Below are 25,393 nucleotides of genomic sequence, written 5' to 3'. Positions count from 1 at the left end.
AGTCATTAAAACTCGGTTTTCAACCAGTCTACAAATTTCTTGTTTTAACAAACTATAGTTTTGGCAAGTCGGTTAGGACATCTACTATGTGTATGACACAAGTAATTTTTCCAACAATTGTTTACAGACAGATTATTTCACTTATAATTCACTGTATCACAATTCCAGTGGGTCAGAATTTTACATACACTAAGTTGACTGTGCCTTTAAACAGCTTGGAAAATTCCAGAAAACATGTCATGGCTTTTGAAGCTTATGATAGGCTAATTGACATAATTTGAGTCAATTGGAGGTGTACCTGTGGATGTATTTCAAGGCCTACCTTCAAACTCAGTGCCTCTTTGCTTGACATCATGGGAAAATCAAAAGAAATCAGCCAAAAATTGTACACCTCCACAAGTCTGGTTCATCTTTGGGAGAAATTTCCAATCTCCTGAAGGTACCACGTTCATCTGTACACACAATAGTACGCAAGTATAAACACCATGGGACCATGCAGCCGTCATACTGCTCAGGAAGGAGACACGTTCTGTCTCCTAGAGATGAACGTACTTTGGTGCGAAAAGTGCAAATCAATCCCAGAACAACAGCAAAGGACCTTGTGAAGATTCTGGAGGAAACAGGTACAAAAGTATCTATAGCCACAGTACAACGAGTCCTATATCGACATAACCTGAAAGGCTGCTCAGCAAGGAAGAAGCCACTGCTCCAAAACTACCATAGAAAAGCCAGACTACGGTTTGCAACTGCACATGGGGAAAAAGATGGTACTTTTTGGAGAAATGTCCTCTGGTCTGATGAAACAAAAATAGAACTGTTTGGCCATAATGACCATCATTATGTTTGGAGGAAAAAGGGGGAGGCTTGCAAGCCGAAGAACACCATCCAAACTGTGAAGCATGGGGGTGGCAGCATCATGTTGTGGGGGTGCTTTGCTGCAGGAGAGACTAGTGCACTTCACAAAATAGATGGCATCATGAGGTAGGAAAATGATGTGGATATATTGAAGCAACATCTCAAGGCATCAGTCAGGAACTTAAAGCTTGGTCGCAAATGGGTCTTCCAAATGGACGATGACCCCAAGGATACTTCCAAAGTTGTAAATGGCATTTGGACAACAAGGGTCAAGGTATTGGAGTGGCCATCACAAAGCCCTGACCTCAATCCTATAGAAAATGTGTGGGCCAAACTGGAAAAGCTTGTGTGAGCAAGGAGGCCTACAAACCTGACTCAGTTACACCAGCTCTGTCAGGAGGAATGGGCCAAAATTCACCCAACTTATTGTGGGAAGCTTGTGGAAGGCTACCCAAAACGTTTGACCCAAGTTAAACAATTTAAAGGCAATGCTACCAAATACTAATTGAGTGTATGTAAACTTCTGACCCACTGGGAATGTGCTGAAAGAAATAAAAGTCAAAATAAATCATTCTTTCTACTATTATTCTGACATTTTATATTCTTAAAATAAAGTGGTGATCCTAACTGACCTAAAACAGGGAATCTTTACTGGTATTAAATGTCAGGAATTGTGGAAAACTGAGTTTAAATGTATTTGGCCAAGGTGTATGTAAACTTCCGACTTCAACTTATATATGTATGTATGTGTGTGTGTGTGTGTGTGTGTGTGTGTGTAGTATGAGAGTATGCAGGCTATGGAAGAACTGGCATATTTTCAGCTCCCAGGAATGGTGCATTTGAGCAATAAGGCCCGAGGGGGTGTGGTATATGGCCAAAATAGCACAGCTAAGGACTGTTCTTATGCATGACGCAACGCGGAGTGCCTGGATACAGCCCTTAGCCGTGCTATATAGGCCTTATGCCACAAACCCCCGAGGTGCCTTATTTCTTTTATAAACCGGTTGCCAACAGTAAGGAAATTAAGGACACATTTTAAATGAAATGTTTTTATAAATAACTTCTGACAATACATTGCAGTTGGTCCAGAACAAAGCAGCGCATATCACACCTAAATGTAGACAGAGGAAAAGTGTCAGTCTCTCCTGGTTCAAAGTTGGGAAGAGATTAACTGCATCACTATTGGTCTTTGTGTGAGGTATTGATGTGTTGAAGGTACCAAACTGTAAGCCAAGACAGCAGCTACTCTTCCTGGGGTCCAGCAACATTAAGGCAGTTATATACAATAAAAAATATTACATTTCATAACACTTTTCACAACACGTTAAGTGTGTGCCCTCAGGCCACTACTCTACTACCACATACAGTGCATTCGGAAAGTATCAGTTCAGACCGTTTCTCTTTTTTCACATTTAGTTACATTACAGCATTATTCTATAATGGATACAATTATTTTTCCCACTCGAAATCTACACACAATACCCCATAATGACAAAGTGAAAACAGGTTTTTAGAAATGTTTGCAAATGTATTAAAAATAAAAAACAAATGCCTTATTTACATAAGTATTCACCCCCTTTGCTATGAGACTCGAATTTGAGCTCAGGATTTTGTCGAGGCACAGATATGGGGAAAGGTACCAAAACATTTCTGCAGCATTGAAGGTCCTCAAGAACACAGTGGCCTCCATCATTCTTAAATGGAAGAAGTTTGGAACGACCAAGACTCTCCCTAGAGCTGGCCGCCTGGCCAAACTGAGCAATCGGGGGAGAAGGACCTTGGTCAGGGAGGTCACTCTGACAGAGCTCCGGAGTTCCTTTGTGGAGATGGGAGAAACTTCCAGAAGGACAACCATCTCTGCAGTACTCCACCAATTAGGCCTTTGTGGTAGAGTGGCCAGAAAGAAGCCACTCCTCATTAAAAGGCACATGACAGCCCACTTGGAGTTTGGCAAAAGGCACCGAAAGACTCTCAGACCATGAGAAACAAGATTCTCTGGTCTGCTGAAACCAAGATTGAACTCTTTGTCCTGAATGCCAAGCGTCACATCTGGAGGAAACCTGGAACCATCACTAAGGTGAAGCTTTGTGGTGGCAGCATCATGCTGTGGGGATGTTTTCAGCTGCAGGGACTGGGAGTCTAGTCAGGATCAAGAGAAAGACGAACTGAGCAAAGTACAAAGAGATACTTGATGAAAACCTGCTCCGGAGTGCTCATGACCTCAGCATGGGGAGAAGGTTCACCTTCCAACAGGACAACAACCCTAAGCACCCTGCCGAGACAATGCAGTAGTGGCTTCGGGACAAGTCTCTGAATATCCTTGAGTGGCCCAGCCAGAGCCTGGACTTAAACCCAATCGAACATCTCTGGAGAGACCTGAAAATAGCTGTGCAGCGACGCTCCCCATCCAACCTGACAGAGCTCGAAAGGATCTGCTGAGAAGAATGGGAGAAATTCCCCAAATACAGTTGTGCCAAGCTTGTAGCGTCATACCCAAGAAGACTCGGTGCTTCAACAAAGTACCGAGGAAAAGATCTGAATACTTATGTAAATGTGATATTTCAGTTTATTTATAATAAATTTAGCAAAAAATTCAAAAACAGTTATGGAACTATTTAATCCATTTTAGAATACGGCTGTAACGTAACAATGTGGAAAATGTCAAGGGGTCTGAATACTTTGAATGTATCAGCAATACAAAATCCGTGTGTGTTATGTGTATGTGTCCCATCACAGTCCCTGCTGTTCCCTAAGGTGTATTTTTGTTTTTTAAATCTGATTCTACTGCTTGCATCAGTTAGCTGATATGGAATAGTTTCATGTAGCCATGGCTCCATTTAGCACTGTGAAGAGACCTCTGGTGGCATGTCTTGTGGGGTATGCATGGGTGTCCGAACTGTGTGCTGATAGTTTAAACGGTGCATTCAGCATGTCATTACTTCTTACAAAACCAAGTAGTGATGAAGTCAATTTCTCCTCTTCTTTGAGTCATGAGAGATTGACATGCATATTATTAATGTAAGCTCTCTGTGTACATTTACGGGCCAGTCTTGCTGCCCTGTTTTAGAAAAATTACAATTTTCCCAAAGTCCCTCTTTGTGGCACCTGACCACATGACTTGACAGTAGTCTAGGTGTGACACAACTAAGGCCTGTAGGGCATGCCTTGTTGATGTTGGTAAGTAGGCTGAGCGGCGCTTTATTATGGACAGATTTCTCCCCATTTTAGCTACTGTTGTATCAACATATTTTGACCATGACAGTTTACAACCCAGGGTTACTCCAAGAAGTTTAGTCACCTCAACTTGCTCAAAGCCAGTGGCATGTCATTAATAAAGATTGAAAAAATCGCCTAGACAGCTGCCCTGGGGAATTCCTGATTTTACCTGGATTATGTTAGACAGGATTCCATTAAAGAATACCCTCTGTGTTCTGTTCGACAGGTAACTCTTTATCCACAACACGTACGTTTCTCCAGCAACAGACAATGATCGATAATGTCAAAAGCTGCACTGAAGTCTAACAAAACAGCTCCCACAATCCTTTTTATTATCAATTTCTCTCAACCAATCATCAGTTATTTGTGTAAGTGCCTTGCATGTTGAAGTCCTTCCCTATATGTGTGCTGAAAGTCTCAATTTGTTTACTGTAATATAGCATTGTTTCTGGTCAAACACAATTTTCCCAAAAGTTTACTACGGGTTGGTAACAGTTTGATTTGGTCGGCTATTTGAACCTGTAAGGGGTGCTTTAGTATTCTTGGATAGCGGAATGACTTGCTTCTCTCCAGGCCTTAGGGCACACAGTTCGTTGTAGGCTTCAGTCATTTTCCATCCAAGTTGTCAGACCCTTGTCATTGTTGATATACAACACTTTCACCTCGTCCTCACTCCACTTTTCAGAATTCAAAATTATAATGCTTGTCTTTCATAATTTGTTCAGTTTTACTTGGTAGTGTCAGTGTTTGTTGTTGGCATGTTACAAAGGGAAAGCCAGCTGCAAGCCTTCCAGATGAGCTAAATGCCTTCCAAGCTCGTTTCAATGCTAGCAACACTGAACCATACATGAGAGCACCAACTGTTCCAGACAACTGTGTTATCCCACTCCGTAGCCGATGTGAGTAAGACCTTTTAAACAGGTTAACATTCTCAAGGCTGCAGGACCAGAAGGATTACCAGGATGTGTACTCAGTATGCGCAGACCAGCTGGCAAGTGTCTTTACTGATATTTTAAATCTCTCCCTGACTAGGGCTGGGCGGTATACCGCATTTTACTATATACCGGTATTGATGCACGGACCAATTAGATTTTTTACTTGACCTTCTATAATGGTGGTTCAATGTTTGATTTGTTAAATGTGATACGCATCTCCAGTGCATATAATGTCAGTTTTTATAGTGTACGCCGTTTGCTTCTTGAGTCATCTCGCTCCCACTCTTGCTGCTGCATGCTGCTAACCACAATAAGCCCTGTCACTCAAGGAGAGAGCAGTTGCGCAACCACTGAGTCAGGAGCACTTCCTTGCCGTTCACTCCAAATGGTCAGATGGATGCAAGAATGTTGGTGACATGCTGCTTTCCACAAGAGTTCTATAATTACACTTTGTTTCTGTATCTTACGGTCTGCAAACTACTGGTTGCTAGTTTGTCTTTTCTTTGCAAGGTGTTGCTAAAGTGTGTTCGCAGCTAATGCTAATCGCAAGTTGGCAGGCTAGCTAGCTTACTAAATGTCCTGAGTCAGAGCAAACATATATAGTTAGCTAATACTGCCTGGTACCAGTGCTGGTGTAGGCCTAGGTATGCATGTTTGTGCAACATCTTATCAGAGAGGAATAGGCAAACGCATGAATATGTTGGCTGGCTAGCTAGCTACATGAAGTATGAAAATATGTAATGCAACATCTAATTAGGGTCACCTGGAAACACTGACAAACTTTGGTTCCTACCCTGTCAATCATTTCTCACTGGCTTATTAATTTGTTGTCATGTCAAACAACAATGTATTCAAGTTGCTGCCCACTATGTTTGAAAAATTATCATATTTCCATCATTCCAACAGTTCAATTAACTAGGCCTAGATTTTTTTGGCCCATATCATGCTGCATGGCACAGTGTGGAAATTGACAAATGCTGAAAGTGAGTGCGGGCAAAAATAAATTCAGCATCTCCACTTAGGCAAAAAAGATAGTTCTATAATGAAGAACAGTGTCTTGCAGGATTCAATAGTTGGAATTGTAAGAGTTGTTGCCCTGTTTTCGGCGATTGTCATTTTAATGGGATCCAGAAAGAACAAACAAAAACCTGTCCTCAAACATTTACATCAAAAAGTACAAAGTTATGGGAAAAGACACAACATCCACATCAAATGTAATATTTTTCTTGATCAAATAACATGGAAACCTACTTTTTGTTCAGTATTTATTTACCATCCTTACAAACCATTAAATGTACAGTGCATTTGGAAAGTATTTAGACCCCATGACTTTTTCCACATTTTTGTTACATTTCAGCCTTATTCTAAAATTGATTACATTTTCTTCCCTTATCAATCTACACACACTACCCCATAATGGAAAAACAGAAATGGAGTATTTACATAAGTATTCAGACCCTTTACTCAGTACATGCTCGATTCTGCTTGGGTATGACGCTACAAGATTGTCACGCCTGTATTTGGGGAGTTTCTCCCATTTCTTCTCTACAGATCCTCTCAAGCTCTGTCAGGTTGGATGAGGAGCGTTGCTGCACAGCTCCTTTCAGGTCTCTCCAGAGATGGTTTCATCAGACCAGCGACTCTTGTTTCTCATGGTCTGAGAGTCCTTTAGGTGTCTTTTGGCAAACTCCAAGCGGGTTGTTGCACCTTTTACTAAGGAGTGTCTTCTGTCTGGCCACTCTACCATAAAGGCCTAATGGGTGGAGTGCTGCAGAGATGGTTGTCCTTCTGGAAGGTTCTCCAATCTCCTCAGAGGAACTCTGGAGCTCTGTCAGGGTGACCATCGGGTTCTTGGTCACCTCCCTAACCAAGGCCCTTCTCCCCAGATTGCTCAGTCTTGGTGGTTCCAAATGTCCAATCAATTGAATTTACCACAGGTGGACTGCAATCAAGTTGTAGAAACATCGATGTTCAATGGAAACAGGATGCACTTGAGCTCAATTTTGAGTCTCATAGCAAAGGGTCTGAATACTTATGTAAAGGTATCTGTTTTTTTACTTTTAATACATTTGCAAAAATGACAACCTGTTTTTTCGCTTTGTTATTATGGGGTATTGCGTATAGATTAAGGATTTTGTATTTATTTATCACATTGTAGAATAAGGCTAACGTAACGTTACTGTATTGTCATCTAGGTTTAACTGTAGATTTGCCATCACCATGAAGAAACACAATGCACAATACAGTAATTGAGTACATTGAGACATCACGTGATTTGTGATGTGGCTCAGTTGGTAGAGAATGGTGCTTGCAATGCTAGGGTTGTGGGTTCGATTCCCACTGGGGACCAGCATGAAAAGTTATGCACTCACTACTGTAAGTTGCTCTGCATAAGAGCATCTACGAAAATGGAAAAGGAATGAATAGACCGTTTCAGTTTTCACATAGAAATAAGTTCCATTTGCAGAGTATTTCAAGAAACTGGAAAACATATCAATGAACTATATTTATATTCCAGAAGTATTATCATTAACTGTTTTGTACTTAAAATGATTAGAGTCAAGTTACAAATGCTGGTAAACACTCAACTACATTTAGTTTAAATTTGTTCACTAAAGTAGTGCAATGGGCTTTTACTAGTGCTATATTGGCGGACCGATACAGATGTTTTCAGTGCGGGGAATCCCTGACCGTCTGTAATACCTACATGTTTCAGGCAGACCAGTATAGTCCCTGTGTCCAAGAATGCCAAGGGAACCTGTCTAAATGACTATTGCCCCGTAGCACTCACATCTGTAGCCATGAAACGGTTTGAAAGTATGGTCAAGGCTCACATCAACACCATCACCCTGGACCCACTCCAATTCGCATACCGCCCCAATAGAGCCACAGATGACGCAATCTCTATTGCACTCCATACTGCCCTTTCTCACCTGGACAAAAGGAACACCTATGTGAGAATGCTGTTCATTGACTACAGCTCAATGTTCAACACCATAGTGCCCTCTAAGCTCATCACTGAGCTAAGGACCCTGAGACTAAACACCTCCCTCCGCAACTGGATCCTGGGCTTCCTGACAGGCCGCCCCCAGGTGGTGAGGGTAGGTAACACACCCGCCACGCTGACGCAACACGGGGCCCTCAGGTGTACGTGCTTAATCCCCTCCTGTACTCCATGTTTACCCACGACTGCTTAGCTGCGCAACACCATCATTAAGTTTGGCGACAACACGGCGGTGGTAGACCTGATTATAGACGACGATGAGACCGCCTATAGGGAGGAGGTCAGAGACCTGGCAGCGTGGTGCCAGGACAACAACCTCTCCCTCAACGCCAGCAAGACAAAGGAGCTGATCGTGGACTGCGGGAAAAGGAGGGCCAAGCAGGTCGAGAGCTTCAAGTTCCTGTGTCCACATCACTAAGGACCTAACATGGTCCAAACACACCAACACAGTCGTAAGACAATGCCTCTCCCCCCTCAGGAGGCTGAAATGATTTGTCATGGGCCCTCAGAACCTCAAAGTTCTGCAGCTGCAGTATCGAGAGTATCTTGACTGGCTGCATCACTGTTTTGGCATGGCAACTGCTTGGCATGGCAACTGCTTGGCATCTGACCGACAGGGTAGTGTGTATGTCCCAGTACATCACTCCTTGTATTATATAGTCTCGTTATTTTATTGTTACTAGTTGCTTTTTTTATTTTCAGCAAATGTTTCCTACTTTTTAACGGCGTTGTTGGGAAGGGCTCGTAAGTAAACATTTCACAGTAAAGTCTACACTTGTTGTATTCGGCGTATGTGACGAGTAACATTTTATTTGCGATCCGGGGGTCCTTGGGACGTCCCTAACCCACTTTGAAGTTGACATTTTTAAATAGTTACGGTTAGGTAAGAGTTGTGGTAAGGTTAGGGTTTAGGGTAGAGATGTCACAAGGATACCGGACTAACCTTTGCTGAGCTCGTTCAGCTGTTAACAGGGTTTTGCGCATGCGTCAGGTGATATAAATCAGACAGGCATTGCCAGGGGGAAAAAAAACGGGTCAATATTACTTTCCTGTAGATATGTTTGTCTAAAATATCTATTGGCATAATGACCAACCAGTAAAGTACGTTGAAAAAAATGTTTTTTTATTATAGTGTCAAAAAAATAGAGGCTAACCAATCTCAGCTTGATATTAGGTCAGGAAGCCGGCAACTGAATACTGCAATGTTTCCAACGTGATAACCAAGCTCTGTCATTCTGCAGAGGGCCATGGAGTAGGTCTGGTGTCTGCTGCCTACGGAGAGGACGACATTAGCCGGATTGAGGATGGCGACGACAAGGCATCTGGAGACGAGGACAGTGGGGAGAGCTCCCGTAACTCAGTCAGTTCTCTATATCTTTCCAATTTAGTCAGTCTCTTTCCCACAGCACCCTGCTAGAGGTATTTGTCAGCGGTGCACATGAGTGTGTGGGGTCACTCCGGGATGTTAACCATTGGCATTCTTGTCTTCATAGGAAATGGAAGAGTCTGATGAGGGCGGAGACACAGATGATTATAAGGTATTTTAACCCCCCCGGTTTTGATATGGTTTGTACTTTTGAAATGTTTGTTCGTGGTTCATGGGGCTAACCAATATTGTCTCTGGGGGTGCAAAGAAAAGCAAGGATTTTGTTAAACGGATGGTAGTGCCACTAGGTGGTAGTGTTGAGCTATAATGTTTTGTCTCTATTCACCGATACTAGTACAGAGCGGAATAAACAACATCCCTTATTTCAAGTTAAGTATAGCTTGGTTGTGCACACTGATGCAAAGGTTTTTCATATAAACTTTGAATTATAGTTATCATGTTTAAATCCGCACCAATAAGAACAAGCTTGATAAAGATGTGGCATTTTAAAGGTGCATACCATTCTGAATAGTGAGACTCAGACGAGCAGGGTTGTACCCTCAGCCAGCCCCACCCTGATAGTGCAGCAGTCAGTGTTTGAGCTGGAACAGCGCGTTAGATGGACTATATGCCAGTTTCCTGCCACGGTAGTTGATGCAGGTCAGGAGGGCTTGATGCTGCTCGAAGAAACAATCATTACAGGGCTTGGGCCACATAATGCCATAGTATCCTGTGTGGGTCCGACAATTAGCAACTCTATGATCAGGCCATGAATGCATTATGTCTGCAGAACTATAGCGTTTCACAACATGGGGGGGGGGGAATCAGGTGGAGGACTGGTGAGATGTTGTGTGTCTGTCAGAGGTAGAGTTGCGGTAAACTGATCCAGAACCTGCCATAAAATGTAATCGGGTGTGTTTTCACTGGCTACTACTACTATACTCCCACTCTCGTGAGTTTGGTTTATATTTTGCTACTGCTGCCCTATACACCAGAGTCCCACTATTTATTATGAGTTATGCCTTGTCAGACACACCATTGACCCCCACTTTGTCCTAAGAGCTGAACCCGTTATCTATGTGCTAAGTCTGTTTCAACTGCGTTGAGGTGCAGCAGGCCCTTTCCTATGTCTTTTTCTAGTCATATAGAGTTGGTTTAGACGAGGCTAGTTTCTGTAAGAGATATCTAGGAGAAGCTCTCGTGTGAAAGTTAAACACTGCTTACTGGTAATCTAAGGGAGTTAAACGCGTCTCCAACTCTTAGCCAAACTATTGAGTAATAGCTTGGTTGGTTACACAGACATGATTTATCAATCTACTGTTTTCACTTAGGGCCTGAAAATGCGATGGCTTTGATTAGATTGGATTTCATAATTAATTTTGTTCATAGAGAAAGACTTAAAATGCCATATCTGAGTTATAGATGTACTTTTGTGTCATATAACAGTAATAATGGAATGGATTTATAGAGGTGATTCATTTATATAACGTAATGGAGATGTTGGGATACTTTCATTGTGGCCTGCTTCCATTTGAAGGGCTTGGGGTGGGCTTGGGCTAATGCCACAGACGACAAGAACCATATAACCAACACTCCCTCTCCCCTTTTTCAGTGAGAAAGCGATGGGTGGAGGGGTTGTCACCAAATGTGTCCGTGCCCTGGTAATCACATTTTGGCTCTTGATCGTGTCAGGGACAGAGTGGGGTAAGGGTTGAGAGGAGGGGGTTGTTTGATTGTGTCTCTTGCCCTCTCTCTACCCCCTTGACCTGTGTTTGGCCCATAGTGAAGACGCAGTAACCCAGAATAATGTGTTTGGCCCATAGTGAAGACGCAGTAACCCAGAATAATGTGTTTGGCCCATAGTGAAGACGTAGTAACCCAGAATAATGTGTTTGGCCCATAGTGAAGACGTAGTAACCCAGAATAATATGTTTGGCCCATAGTGAAGACGTAGTAACCCAGAATAATATGTTTGGCCCATAGTGAAGACGCAGTAACCCAGAATAATATGTTTGGCCCATAGTGAAGACGTAGTAACCCAGAATAATGTGTTTGGCCCATAGTGAAGACGCAGTAACCCAGAATAATTTGTTTGGCCCATAGTGAAGACGCAGTAACCCAGAATAATGTGTTTGGCCCATAGTGAAGACGCAGTAACCCAGAATAATGTGTTTGGCCCATAGTGAAGACGCAGTAACCCAGAATAATATGTTTGGCCCATAGTGAAGACGCAGTAACCCAGAATAATGTGTTTGGCCCATAGTGAAGACGTAGTAACCCAGAATAATGTGTTTGGCCCATAGTGAAGACGCAGTAACCCAGAATAATATGTTTGGCCCATAGTGAAGACGTAGTAACCCAGAATAATGTGTTTGGCCCATAGTGAAGACGCAGTAACCCAGAATAATTTATTTGGCCCATAGTGAAGACGCAGTAACCCAGAATAATGCGTTTGGCCCATATTGAAGACGCAGTAACCCAGAATAATGTGTTTGGCCCATAGTGAAGACGCAGTAACCCAGAATAATATGTTTGGCCCATAGTGAAGACGTAGTAACCCAGAATAATGTGTTTGGCCCATAGTGAAGACGTAGTAACCCAGAATAATGTGTTTGGCCCATAGTGAAGACGCAGTAACCCAGAATAATATGTTTGGCCCATAGTGAAGACGCAGTAACCCAGAATAATGTGTTTGGCCCATAGTGAAGACGTAGTAACCCAGAATAATGTGTTTGGCCCATATTGAAGATGCAGTAACCCAGAATAATGTGTTTGGCCCATAGTGAAGGCGCAGTAACCCAGAATAATATGTTTGGCCCATAGTGAAGACGCAGTAACCCAGAATAATGTGTTTGGCCCATAGTGAAGACGTAGTAACCCAGAATAATGCGTTTGGCCCATATTGAAGATGCAGTAACCCAGAATAATATGTTTGGGCCATAGTGAAGACGCAGTAACCCAGAATAATATGTTTGGCCCATAGTGAAGATGTAGTAACCCAGAATAATATGTTTGGCCCATAGTGAAGACGCAGTAACCCAGAATAATATGTTTGGCCCATAGTGAAGATGTAGTAACCCAGAATAATATGTTTGGCCCATAGTGAAGACGCAGTAACCCAGAATAATATGTTTGGCCCATAGTGAAGACGCAGTAACCCAGAATAATGCGTTTGGCCCATAGTGAAGACGCAGTAACCCAGAATAATGTGTTTGGCCCATAGTGAAGGTGCAGTAACCCAGAATAATGTGTTTGGCCCATAGTGAAGACGCAGTAACCCAGAATAATGTGTTTGGCCCATAGTGAAGGTGCAGTAACCCAGAATAATGTGTTTGGCCATGCTGTTCTGTTGCTGTAATTCTCTCTCTGGCTGAAAGTATTTAGTATTTTATTAGGAACCCCATTAGCTGCTGCCAAGAGAGCCACTACTCTTCCTGGGGTCCAACCGGGATCAAAACAACAAAACAATAGTGTACCTACATTACCGTTCAAAAGTTTGGGGTCACTTAGAAATTTCCTTGTTTTTGAAAGAAAATCATTTTTTTTGTCCATTAAAATAACATCAAATTGATCAGATACAATGTTCAGTTTTCAGCTGTGCTAACATAATTGCAAAATGGTTATCTAATGATCAATTAGCCTTTTAAAATGATAAACTTGGATTAGCTAACACAACGTGCCATTGGAACACAGGAGTGATGGTTGCTGATAATGGGTCTCTGTATGCCTATTTAGATATTCCATTAAAAATCAGCCGTTTCCAGCTACAATAGTCATTTACAACATTAACAATGTCTACACTGTATTTCTGATCAATTTGATGTTATTTTAATGGACAAAAAAATGTGCTTTTCTTTCAACAAGAATTTCTAAGTGACCCCAAACTTTTGAACGGTAGTGTAAATATACTGAACAGCAATATAAATTCGAAGTGCAACAATTTCAAAGATTTTACTGAGTTATAGTTCATGTAAGGAAATCAGTCTAATGAAATTCATTCAGTCCTAATCTATGGATTTCACATGACTGGGAATACAGATATGCATCTATTGGTCACAGATACCTAGGATCAGATAACCAGTCAGTATCTGGTGTAACCATCATTTGCCACATGCGACGCGACACATTTCCTTTGCATAGATCAGGCTGTGGAATGTTGTCCCACTCCTCTTCAATGGCAGTGTGACATTGCTGGATATTGGCAGAAACTGGAACAAGCTGTTGTATACGTCAATCCAGAGCACCCCAAACATGCTCAATGGGTGACATGTCTGGTGAATATGCAGGCCACGGAAGAACTGGGGCATTTTCAGATCCTTGCGACACGGGGCTGTGCATAATGCTGAAACATGAGGTGATGGCAGAGGATGAATGGCACGACAATGGGCCTCAGGATCTCGTCACGGTATCTCTGTGAATTCAAATGGCCATCAATAAAATGCAGTTGTGTTCGTTGTCCGTAGCTTATGCCTGCCCATTGCATTACCCCACCGCCACCATGGGGCACTCTGTTCATAACATTGACATCAGCAAACCACTCACCCACACGATGCCATACACGTGATCTGTGGTTGTGTGGCCGGTTGGACATACTGACATATTCTCTAAAATGACAGAGGCTGCTTATAGTAAAGAAATGAACATTACATTCTCTGGCAACCGCTCTGGGGGACATTCCTGCAGTCAGCATGCTAATTGCACGCTCCCTCAAAACTTGAGACATCTGTGACAAAACTGCACATTATAAAGACCGAGTGACAGCAGTGAAGTTGCAGAGACAGGCTGCACAACAGGGAGGCAAAGAGGCACAGTTATAGTGTTGAGTTGTATCTCCAGTGGTGTTTTTACCTGTTGTATTTGTCTAACTCATGAGCTGGTTAAAAAAGGACTAGGACTATATTTCACTGGTACAGTAAACGTTGAGAAACGATGTACTATAGTGTACTGCCTAAGTTATGTGTCAGTTGCATTACTGCTTGTGTAAGTAGTCACAGGACGTTGTGTATTATAGAAATGTACAATGCTCCACCATTAGAAATGTACAATATAAAAGGTACTATATTACAATACATACTACGTAATTGTTTTAATGTGTTGTGATATTGTACATTTTATATTGTACATTTCTATAATGCACAACGTCCCTGTTTGTATTGTTTTACACTGAATAAAAATGCATAAACTGAACATGTAAAGTGTTGGTCCCATGTTTCATGAGCTGAAATAATAGATCCAAGAAATGTTCCATACGCACAAAAAGCTTATTTCTCTAAAATGTTGTGCACAATTTTTTTTAACATCCCTGTTAGTGAGCATTTCTCCTTTGTCAAGATAATCCATCCACCTGACAGGTGTGGCATATCAAGAAACTGAATTAACAGCATGATCATTACACAGGTGGACCTTGTGCTGGGGACAATAAAAGGCTACTCTAAAATGTGCACTTTTGTCACACAACACAATGCCACAGATATCAAGTTTTGAGGGAGCGTGCAATTGGCATGCTGACTGCAGGAAAGTCCACCAGAGCTGTTGCCAGATAATTGAATGTTCATTTCTCTACCAGAAGCCACCTACAAAATTTGTTTTAGAGAATTTGGCAGTACGTCCAACCGGCCTCAACCGCAGACAACGTGTAGCCACGCCAGCCCAGGACCTTCACATCCGGCTTCTTCATCTGCAGGATGTTCTGAGGGTCGGGTGGACTGTGAAGATATACAAAAATGATGCATCTTCACAGTCCACATTGTGCCATGTTTTTTTCTTTTTTCTATTTTTCTCTTTACTCAGATTTTACTGTGCTAGCTTGAATTACCTGATGTGGAAGAGCTTAATGTGTTCATAGCTCTGTGTACTGAACAAAAATATAAATGCAACAATTTCAAAGATTTGACTGAGTTACAGTTCATATAAGGAAATCCGTCAAATTAAATAAATTAAGAGAAATATGCTTTTTGTGCGTATGTAACATTCTTTGGGGGATTTTTTATATATTTCAGCTCATTAAACATGGGACCAACACACTTTACATGTTGCGTTTTATATTTTTGTTCAGTGTAGTATTGTGTTATGGACTTTGGGACTGAAGATAACTCTAATGGTACATCTTGTGGTGTAAGTATGGGTGTCTGAGCTGTGTGAACAGACAATTCAAACGCATCAATTGCTCTCACAATGACGAGTCGTGGTGCAGTCAATCTGTCATTCATTACAGTGAAATGGAAATTAATTCAGGGGTTCAAAAGAACCTCTGGTAAGCCATGTCTGCACTGTATCCTTCCTCCCCTTCCTTGCTCCTCCCATTGTTCTACTTAGTTTGGCCCTCTGCCCTCTTCAAGACAATTCTTGGATGTGTCCATGCAGTTGCTAGGTGACTGTGTGTGTGTGTGTGTGTGTGTGTGTGTGTGTGTGTGTGTGTGTGTGTGTGTGTGTGTGTGTTCCATTGCCAGTGAATAGGAGCACTGTTTCTTTCTGCTGAACCTGTGTTATGCCCACAGTTCTGGCGAGGACAGGCCATATTTTCTAAGCAGCTCACATCACCCCACCTCCTGCCAAGCCCCTGCTTTCACAAGAATGTCCTGAAACTCCTGTAGCCACATGTTTGCCATGATACCATGAAGGCAATCTTATGCCAAACGACTGGTTTTGATGATAATGTTTTCAAAAGGATAAAAGCACAGTTTAAATAATCAGGAAACCTCGTTTTAGCCTACCTGTCACATCACCATGGCTGACAAACTTAATATCTTATTGCGGACCATTCTGCTGCTATTACCCTATTCTAATAGTTATCACTGTTAACTAGTGGTATAATTGGGGTAATTGATCACCATCAACAGTGATGTTATGCTGCCTGGAAATGTTGTCCCTCACATCCAGGACCGTGCATGGGTCTTTGACTGACGTTCAACCCCCCCCGTGTTATCTTTTCAGGAGATCCCAGAGGCAGAGAGGAAGGACCCCAATGAGTTGGTCGGTGAGTACACAAACAGACAAACGTGTTTAAGACACAGACACAATACAAACTTGGTGTGAAGTATTTAGATTGCGGCCATCAGCTGTTATACGCTCACTGTTACATTTATAATGCTATGGTCTAAATCAGGGGTACTCAACTCTTACCGTAATGAGGTCCAGAGCCTGCTGGTTTTATGTTGTAGGCTTAGGAGCGCATCGGAGAAGCCTTGTTCTATTTCAAGGGTAGGAGCGGCTTTTCTTCCATCACCCATGATCGAAGAGTAGCCTAGATATGCATTTTAGATCAGAGCAGAACCGCTTGTAGACTCGTGTACATTTGTTGATATTCTTTGGTAGTTAGTTACTAGCCCAGTTCTAACTCATTTCTGGTCAGAAATTAGGGAGTGTTTGATTGACCACAACTAGAAATGTTTGTAATCTTTGACAAGCGAGTCACAGCTTTTTTTGTTGTTGTCTTAACTGTGTCTCAGCTCCCATTTTATAAAGGGAATAACAAATACCCTGTTGAAACTGGAGTAAACGTTGAAGTGATATTGATGAAAAAGATGCACCTGTTTCAGTAGCTGAAGTCGTGGCTCAAATGGTGTTTGCAGCCCTTAATTTAGCAAATTAGTAGGCCATATCAACTGCAAACATTTCTGCAATCAGTGCTTTCTTTTCCAGCTGTTGGGGAGAATGATGATCCGTAACAAACAGTGCCTGAGAAGGCCGTATTTTCTGATGGCCTGTCCTTAAACGCCAACACATCCTGACGAAATAAACACTGTGTGCCGCTGCTAATGAGCCTTTTTTAGACCTGGTAAACTGTTGATAAAATACCCATTACTGCTCCGAATGGTCACCTAATCAGGCCTAGGCCAGATTATTATTATTTCGGAAAGAAACATGCATTCAAAACACAAGGCTTTTTAGCGGTTATTGAAATGGCATTCACTGCGGTTTCAGCCTAGAATAGAATTCTATACTCATTAGAATAAAAATGATTGCATTGTGTTATAGTCTAGGTATGATGATTTTCTTGTCCCTAAAAAGCTTAATCAATTATGGAGGTTATTCAAATTAGTCTACATCACCAGAGTTTACAGCCCTCGAAAATAATTGTGTAGGCTACTCACTTGATAACAATACTTTCGTAATTGCACTGTGTTGTTGTAGCCTAGGTAGAATAATGTTCTTGTCTAAAACGTAGGCCTAATTAGTAGTGGACCTTTACATGTCCAGGACTGTAGAGCGCAGCCTGGAGGAGTGCACAGATATGCCATTTCGTAACCTTTTTTTTTATTGCACAATATATATTTTTTTGCTAATGAGTGGTCTAATATGTAGCTTCTTACGCAAGCCTGGCTGCTATTCCCCTTCACGGGAAATCCCAGGAAAAACTATAAGCTACAAAAGCTAAAGGAAATGTATTCTTAGCATTTTTTAAACTAGACCTAACCCAGTGTGTTATTATGGCCAGCTGGTCATAATTCTGACCACTATGTTATGTGCTATATTATGTAGCCTACTGGTCACAGTTAAGACCTCATCATAACCTGGTAATGATCACCTGACTACAGCTGGTCATAGTTAGGACCTCATCATAACCTGGTAATGACCACCTGACTACAGCTGGTCATAGTTAGGACCTCATCATAACCCGGTAATGACCACCTGACTACAGCTGGTCATAGTTAGGACCTCATCATAACCTGGTAATGACCACCTGACTTCTGTGAAAAGTATTGGATATTGAAAACATTGTTCATTACATTTCTATTTGTTTCCATTGTCACCAATTACATTTTATATCTGCAACATATTGTTACATTTAAAATAAATAAAGCAACTGCATAAAACAAATCTGCATCACCATTTTTTCCAGATTTGCACACAGTAATTGTTTCATTCACCCAGACATTACATGCACGGACACTGGGACACATTGTTTTATTTTATTCATACGAGTTGTGTGACGGGTCAGATTTGCATTGAAGAGAATTAGTGCATTACAAATGTATCAATTTGAGATGTTAAAAGAACTTGAAAACGACATTCCTGAAGAAACTTTGTGGACTCAGCTGGCTAAAAACATTTCCAAAGTATTTCCATGGTATTACTAGCGTAGAGATGTCTTCAAAAAAAAGAGCAACTTGCTCCTTACATACTTTGCGTCCTCCTCTACCACGGAGGTCAGGGGCATATTTTAGGACTTTGAGGGCCCACAACACATCACCTTCTTGCGTTTTCTGGCTTTTCATGACACTTAATGTAAGCATAAAAAAAATTACTAAATTAAGGATTGGCCTAATGTGAATATGCAGGACACGACAGAACAGTAACAGAGTGAAATATCATTAACAGTCAGAATCTATAAAACATCTCATTGTCTATGTCAATAGACCATGTCAAACTGCTCACATTTACTTACCAACTACAATGGATCACACACCAGTGGTAGCAAAGGCATGTTTGCTCCTCTGTCCCTTCATAGGATATCAGAATTAGACAGTAGTTGCATAATTACTTTTTTACTCGCCTCTAAATGATAAAGTTTTGCTTAATCCTAATACATGTTGTAATATTCAACAACTTTTTATAAACACCACTCCATAATGGGCTCCCGAGTGGCGTAGCCGTCTGAGGCACTGCATGTCAGTGCTAGAGGCGACACTACAGACACCCTGGTTCGAATCCAGGTTGTATCACAACTGGCCGTGACTGGGAGTCCCATAGGGCGGCGCACAATTGGCCCAGCGTCGTCCGGTTTGGCCGTCATTGTAAATAAGAATTTGTTCTTAACTGACTTGCCTAGTTAAATAAAAGATGCATTTAAATATATATATATATATATATATATATTAGGTTCCCCCAACAAAGGTGTCTTCTGAATCAGGACAAGGGTTTTGCACCTGAAAAGAAAAGGCGAGTTAAAATAGGGTTTTATTTGCTTTACAAACTTATTATTAGAAGCAGTGGTATTTCAATTGGATTTACTTACACTAAACTTAGAAAAATGGGTTCCAAAAGGGTTCTTGGGCTGTCCCCATAGAACTCTTTTGGGTTCCAGGTAGAACCCTCTGTGTAAAGGGTGCTACATGGAAACCAAAGGAATTCTACCTGGAACCAAAAGGGTTCTACATGGAACCAAAATTAGTTCTTCATAAGGTTCTCCTATGGGGACAGATGATTAACCCTTTTAGGTTCCCTGTGGCTCAGTTGGTAGAGCATGGTGTTTGCAACGCCAGCATAGTGCGTGCAACGCCAGGGTTGTGGGTTCGATTCCCACGGGGGGCCAGTACAAATGCATGAAATGAAATGAAATGTATGCATTCACTACTGTAAGTCGCTCTGGATAAGAGCGTCTGCTAAATGACTAAAATGTAAATGTAAAATGTAGATAGAACAAAAGTGCTATGAGTAAGATCAGGCAATCAAGGGCAGCTGAATAGCATGTCTCTTGGGGAATCCAGTTGCAGAGAAAAACATCAATGATCATCAGCATAGCTAGTACAAACCTACCTCTTACAAAGCTGGCTAGTAGGAATCAATACACATTGAGTAACAAACAGAAGAAAAAAAAACATTTTGCACAACTTGACTTTGGATTTAGGGAATGGTGTTGTTGCTCTCTCCTTTCCCTGGGATCTGGCAGAATAGGTAACTGAGTGGGTGGACAAGCACTGCTGTAGAGACGATGTATCAGGTCATTGACATGTTTCAGGAACTGTAGAGACATAGACAAATCATGATAAACCATTACTAAATTAGACTTAGCCTAGCATTGACGATGTTTCCCTTCAGCCATCTCGCAGGCAGGCAGACATACGGAGAGGGAGATAGCCTATGTTTTTCTCTATTTAGATTTCTTAGTCAGCTGACTGAATAACTCTGTACTCCTTCCCTTTGTTGACACCTCCATCCTTCCATCCAAGCTAGAAGATTCCTGCAAAAAAGAGAATCAAATTTAACAAGGCAGTTGAAAGTTGTAACATAAGGAATGTTGAGGGGGTGCATGATTAGGCAAAATGTATCTTATTGTCAAATACAAAATACACAAATACAAGGGTCCCCAGATAAATCAAGAAAAACTTAACAACCATATTGGGGGGTACACATTTCAAGAATTAGGTTAGCATAAAATGTTACACACACACTTCCTATACAGTGCATTCGGAAAGTATTCAGACCCCTTCCGCTTTTCCACATTTTGTTATATTACAGCCTTATTCTAAAATGGATTAAATAAATGTTTTTCCTCATCAATCTACACACAATAACCCATAATGACAAAGCCAAAGCAGGTTTTTAGAAATGTTTGCTAATTTTAAAAAAAACATGTAAATAAGGTATATGTATTCAGACCCTTTGCTACAAGACTCAAAATTGAGCTCCGGTGCATCCTGTTTCCATTGATCATCATTGATGTTTTTACAACTTGATTGGAGTCCTGCACCTCAGATTGCATCCCAAATAAATGTTTCACAGAGTTCAAGTAACAGACACATCTCAAAACAACTGTTCAGTAGAGACTGTGTGAATCAGGCCTTCATGGTCGAATTGCTGCAAAGAAACCACTACTAAAGGACACCAATAAGAAGTGACTTGCTTCAGCCAAGAAACACGAGAAATGGACATTAGACCGGTTGGAAATCTGTCCTTTGGTCTGATGAGTCCAAATTTTAGATGTTTGGTTCCAACCGCTGTGTGGGTGAACGGATAATCCCTGCATGTGTAGTTCCCACCGTGAAGCATGGAGGAGGTGGTGTGGGGGTGCTTTGCTGGTGACACTGTCAGTGATTTATTTGGAATTCAAGGCACACTTAACCAGCATGTCTACCACAGGATTCTGTAGCGATACGCCATCCCATCTGGTTTGCGCTTAGTGGGACTATCATTTGTTTTTCAACAGGACAAGAACCCAAAACACACCTCCAGGCTGTGTAAGGACTATTTGACCAAGGAGAGTGATGGAGTGCTGAATCAGATGACGTGGCCTCCACAATCACCCAACCTCAACCCAATTGAGGTGCTTTGGGATGAGTTGGAAGGAAAAGCAGCCAACAAGTGCTCAGCATATGTGGGAACTCCAAGACTGTTGGAAAAGCATTCCAGGTGAAATTGGTTGAGAGAATGGCAAACGTGTGCAAAGTGTCATCAAGGCAAAGGGTGGCTACTTTGAAGAATCTCAAATATAAAATATATTTGGATTTGTTGAACACTTTCTTTGGTTACTACATGATTCCATATGTGCTATGTCATAGTTTTGATGTCTTCACTATTATTGTACAATGTAGAAAATAGTTAAAATAAAGAAAAACCCTGGAATGACTAGGTGTGTCAACTTTTGACTGGTACTGTATGTAAATGTGATATTTTATTTTTTAATTGTCGCAAACGTTTCAAAAAACCTGTTTTTGCTTTGTCATTATGGGTATTGTGCGTAGATTGATGAGGAGGAAAACTTTTTAATCTATTTCAGATTAAGGCTGTAACGAAATGTGGAAAACGTTAACGGTGTGAATACTCTGAAGGCACTGTGTGTATTTATCAACCATCTCACTCATACTCAGTTAGCGTGAAACAATGTTGACATGACAATGTTTTCTAAAGTTATTGTGATCATCTCGCTCACACACACACACACATTTACTGTCATTAACTAAACGTATATCAAAATGTCAAAACGTTAGCTAGCGACAACTGGTAAAAATGAAAATGTTCCAATTTCCATGTCGATGGAGGATAAGCCAGAAAGCTAAAGTTAGCTAGCTGAAATTAGCCAGCTAGCTAAACTTTCCTTGACGTTCTTCTCTCCAACAAACCGCCACGTTACTTGCAAAAACAAAACAAGTATGCAGGAGAACAGGGACTACCACTTAGCAGTCATCTTTTGTGTACATTTCGAGAAACTATCGTTTCCCAGCGGTGGTGTTGTGTAGCCTACCAGGCGCTTTGTTCCAAACGTGCCGTATGGAATGTTGACGCACTGAGCAAGAGCAAGCAGGAATCCTGCCCGAGGAGATCTATTGCTGCGAGACTGATTCAAATCCAAATTTTAGCTGGAACTGATATGCCTACCTCCTTATTTAGCTACTGAAATTAAAATAAGCGTACTGCACGCATTATGTAAATTACTTAAAAGCTTTAAGGGATAATAACATTTTCATATTCTCAGGGTCAAATTCACGTGCAATAATTTAGTACTAATTATTAATGGACTTTTTTTTTTAAATCTAATTTTATTGGTCACATACACATGGTTAGCAGATGTTAATGCGAGTGTAGCGAAATGCTTGTGCTTTTACTTCCGACCATGCAGTAATATCTAACAAGTAATCTAACAATTTCACAACAACTACCTTATACACACGAGTGTAAAGAAATGAATAAGAATATGTACATATAAATATATGGATGAGTGATGGCCGAACGGCATAGGCAAGATGGTATAGAGTACAGTATATACATATGAGATGAGTAATGTAGGGTATGTAAACATTATATAAAGTGGCATTGTTTAAAGTGACTAGTGATACATTTATTACATCCAATATTTTATTATTAAGTGGCTAGAGATTTCGGTCTGTATGTTGGCAGGAGCCACTCAATGTTAGTGATGGCTGTTTAACAGTCTGATGGCCTTGAGATAGAAGCTGTTTTTCAGTCTCTCGGTCCCAGCTTTGATGCACCTGTACTGACCTCACCTTCTGGATGATAGCGGGGTGAACAGGCAGTGGCTCGGGTGGTTGTTGTCCTTGAGGATCTTTTTGGCCTTCCTGTGACATCGGGTGGTGTAGGTGTCCTGGAGGGCAGGTAGTTTGCCCCCGGTGATGCGTTGTGCAGACCTCACTACCCTCTGGAGAGCCTTACGGTTGTGGGCGGAGCAGTTGCCGTACCAGGCGGTGATACAGCCCGACAGGATGCTCTTGATTGTGCATCTGTAAAAGTTTGAGTGTTTTTGGTGACAAGCTAAAAATTATAGGGATAAAAATAGAGTTTTGTAAATCCTGGTGGATTGTACAGTGAGGGGAAAAAAGTATTTGATCCCCTGCTGACTTTGTACATTTGCCCACTGACAAAGAAATGATCAGTCTATAATTGTAATGGTAGGTTTATTTGAACAGTGAGAGACAGAATAACAACAAAAAAATCCAGAGAAACGCATGTAAAAAATGTTATAAAATGATTTGCATTTTAATGAGGGAAATAAGTATTTGACCCCTCTGCAAAACATGACTTAGTACTTGGTGGCAAAACCCTTGTTGGCAGTCACAGAGGTCAGACGTTTCTTGTAGTTGGCCACCAGGTTTGCACACATCTCAGGAGAGATTTTGTCCCACTCCTCTTTTGCAGATCTTCATTAAGTCATTAAGGTTTCGAGGCTGACGTTTGGCAACTCGAACCTTCAGCTCCCTCCACAGATTTTCTATGGGATTAAGGTCTGGAGACTGGCTAGGCCACTCCAGGACCTTAATGTGCTTCTTCTTGAGCCACTCCTTTGTTGCCTTGGCCGTGTGTTTTGGATCATTGTCATGCTGGAATACCCATCCACGACCCATTTTCAATTCCCTGGCTGAGGGAAGGAGGTTCTCACCCAAGATTTGACGGTACATGGCCCCGTCCATCATCCCTTTGATGCGGTGAAGTTGTCCTGTCCCCTTAGCAGAAAAACAGCCCCAAAGCATAATGTTTCCACCTCCATGTTTGACGGTGGGGATGGTGTTCTTGGGGTCATAGGCAGCATTCCTCCTCCTCCAAACATGGCGAGTTGAGTTGATGCCAAAGAGCTCCAGTTTGGTCTCATCTGATCACAACACTTTCACCCAGTTGTCCTCTGAATCATTCAGATGTTCATTAGCAAACTTCAGACGGGCATGTATATGTGCTTTCTTGAGGAGGGGGACTTTGCGGGCGCTGCAGGATTTCAGTCCTTCACGGCATAGTGTGTTACCAATTGTTTTCTTGTTGACTATGCTCCCAGCTGCCTTGAGATCATTGACAAGATCTTCCCGTGTAGTTCTGGGCTGATTCCTCACCGTTCTCATGATTATTGCAACTCCATGAGGTGAGATCTTGCATGGAGCCCCAGGCCGAGGGAGATTGACAGTTCTTTTGTGTTTCTTCTATTTGCGAATAACCGCACCAACTGTTGTCACCTTCTCACCAAGCTGCTTGGCAATGGTCTTGTAGCCCATTCCAGCCTTGTGTAGGTCTACAATCTTGTCCCTAACATCCTTGGAGAGCTCTTTGGTCTTGGCCATGGTGGAGAGTTTGGAATCTGATTGATTGCTTCTGTGGACAGGTGTCTTTTATACAGGTAACAAGCTGAGATTAGGAGCACTCCCTTTAAGAGTGAGCTCCTAATCTCAGCTCGTTACCTGTATAAAAGACACCTGGGAGCCAGAAATCTTTCTGATTGAGAGGGGGTCAAATACTTATTTCCCTCATTAAAATGCAAATCAATTTATAACATTTTTGACATGGATATTTTAAATAATTCTGAAAACAAATGCAGTTAGTCATAATAGAACATCAGAATTGCATTCACTGGAACAGAAGAAAATCTGCAACACAAACAGTGCAATGAACAGAAACAAAATATAGTCATTAGAAGCCAACACACAGCAACTTACCAAATATCATTAATTAAGTAAAAATTATTTCATTGTAATGCAGTTTTACAAAAAATTCACTGCTGTTAAAATGCATGTTTATTTTGCATGCTGGTAGCCTAGAACATCTGCTATGGAAGTGAATGTGCACTCTTCAATTGGGTGGACTGCAATAATGAAAAATACTGCCATAGCCTGTAGTAAAATCATGTATAGATTCTCTAAATAATGGACCCCCTCTGGTAGCTATAGGACTGCAGAGACTGTCACAAATGTTTGCTTTTAATGACCTAGCAAATTCCATTACTTGGAGGTGAGAAATCACAATTCTTAGTTTTTTGTTTGTTTTGATATTGGTATTTCATCACCTGCCAAATAACCTCCAAATGGCCCTACTCCTGAAACTAAACAGTTAATTTGGCCAGATGAACAGTTAATTTGGCCC

The 25,393-nt window shown here is 41.5% G+C and overlaps 1 protein-coding gene across 4 annotated transcripts in view; it reads left to right on the top strand.

Moving 5' to 3' along the window:
• The window catches only part of sap30bp (SAP30 binding protein), a 48,452-nt gene that overhangs the window by 7,550 nt on the left and 15,509 nt on the right, over positions 1–25,393 (top strand). For all 4 annotated transcript variants that reach the window (XM_014179512.2, XM_014179511.2, XM_014179510.2 and 1 more), the window contains exons 2-4: positions 9,252–9,370; positions 9,504–9,548; positions 16,310–16,352. In XM_014179512.2, the coding sequence (XP_014034987.1) occupies positions 9,252–9,370; positions 9,504–9,548; positions 16,310–16,352 (207 nt within the window). The remainder of the gene's footprint in view (positions 1–9,251; positions 9,371–9,503; positions 9,549–16,309; positions 16,353–25,393) is intronic.

Source organism: Salmo salar, chromosome ssa28 (assembly GCF_905237065.1).
Source record: "Salmo salar chromosome ssa28, Ssal_v3.1, whole genome shotgun sequence".
Classification (NCBI taxonomy): Eukaryota; Metazoa; Chordata; class Actinopteri; order Salmoniformes; family Salmonidae; genus Salmo; species Salmo salar.
This window is presented reverse-complemented; position numbering and strand designations above follow the sequence as displayed.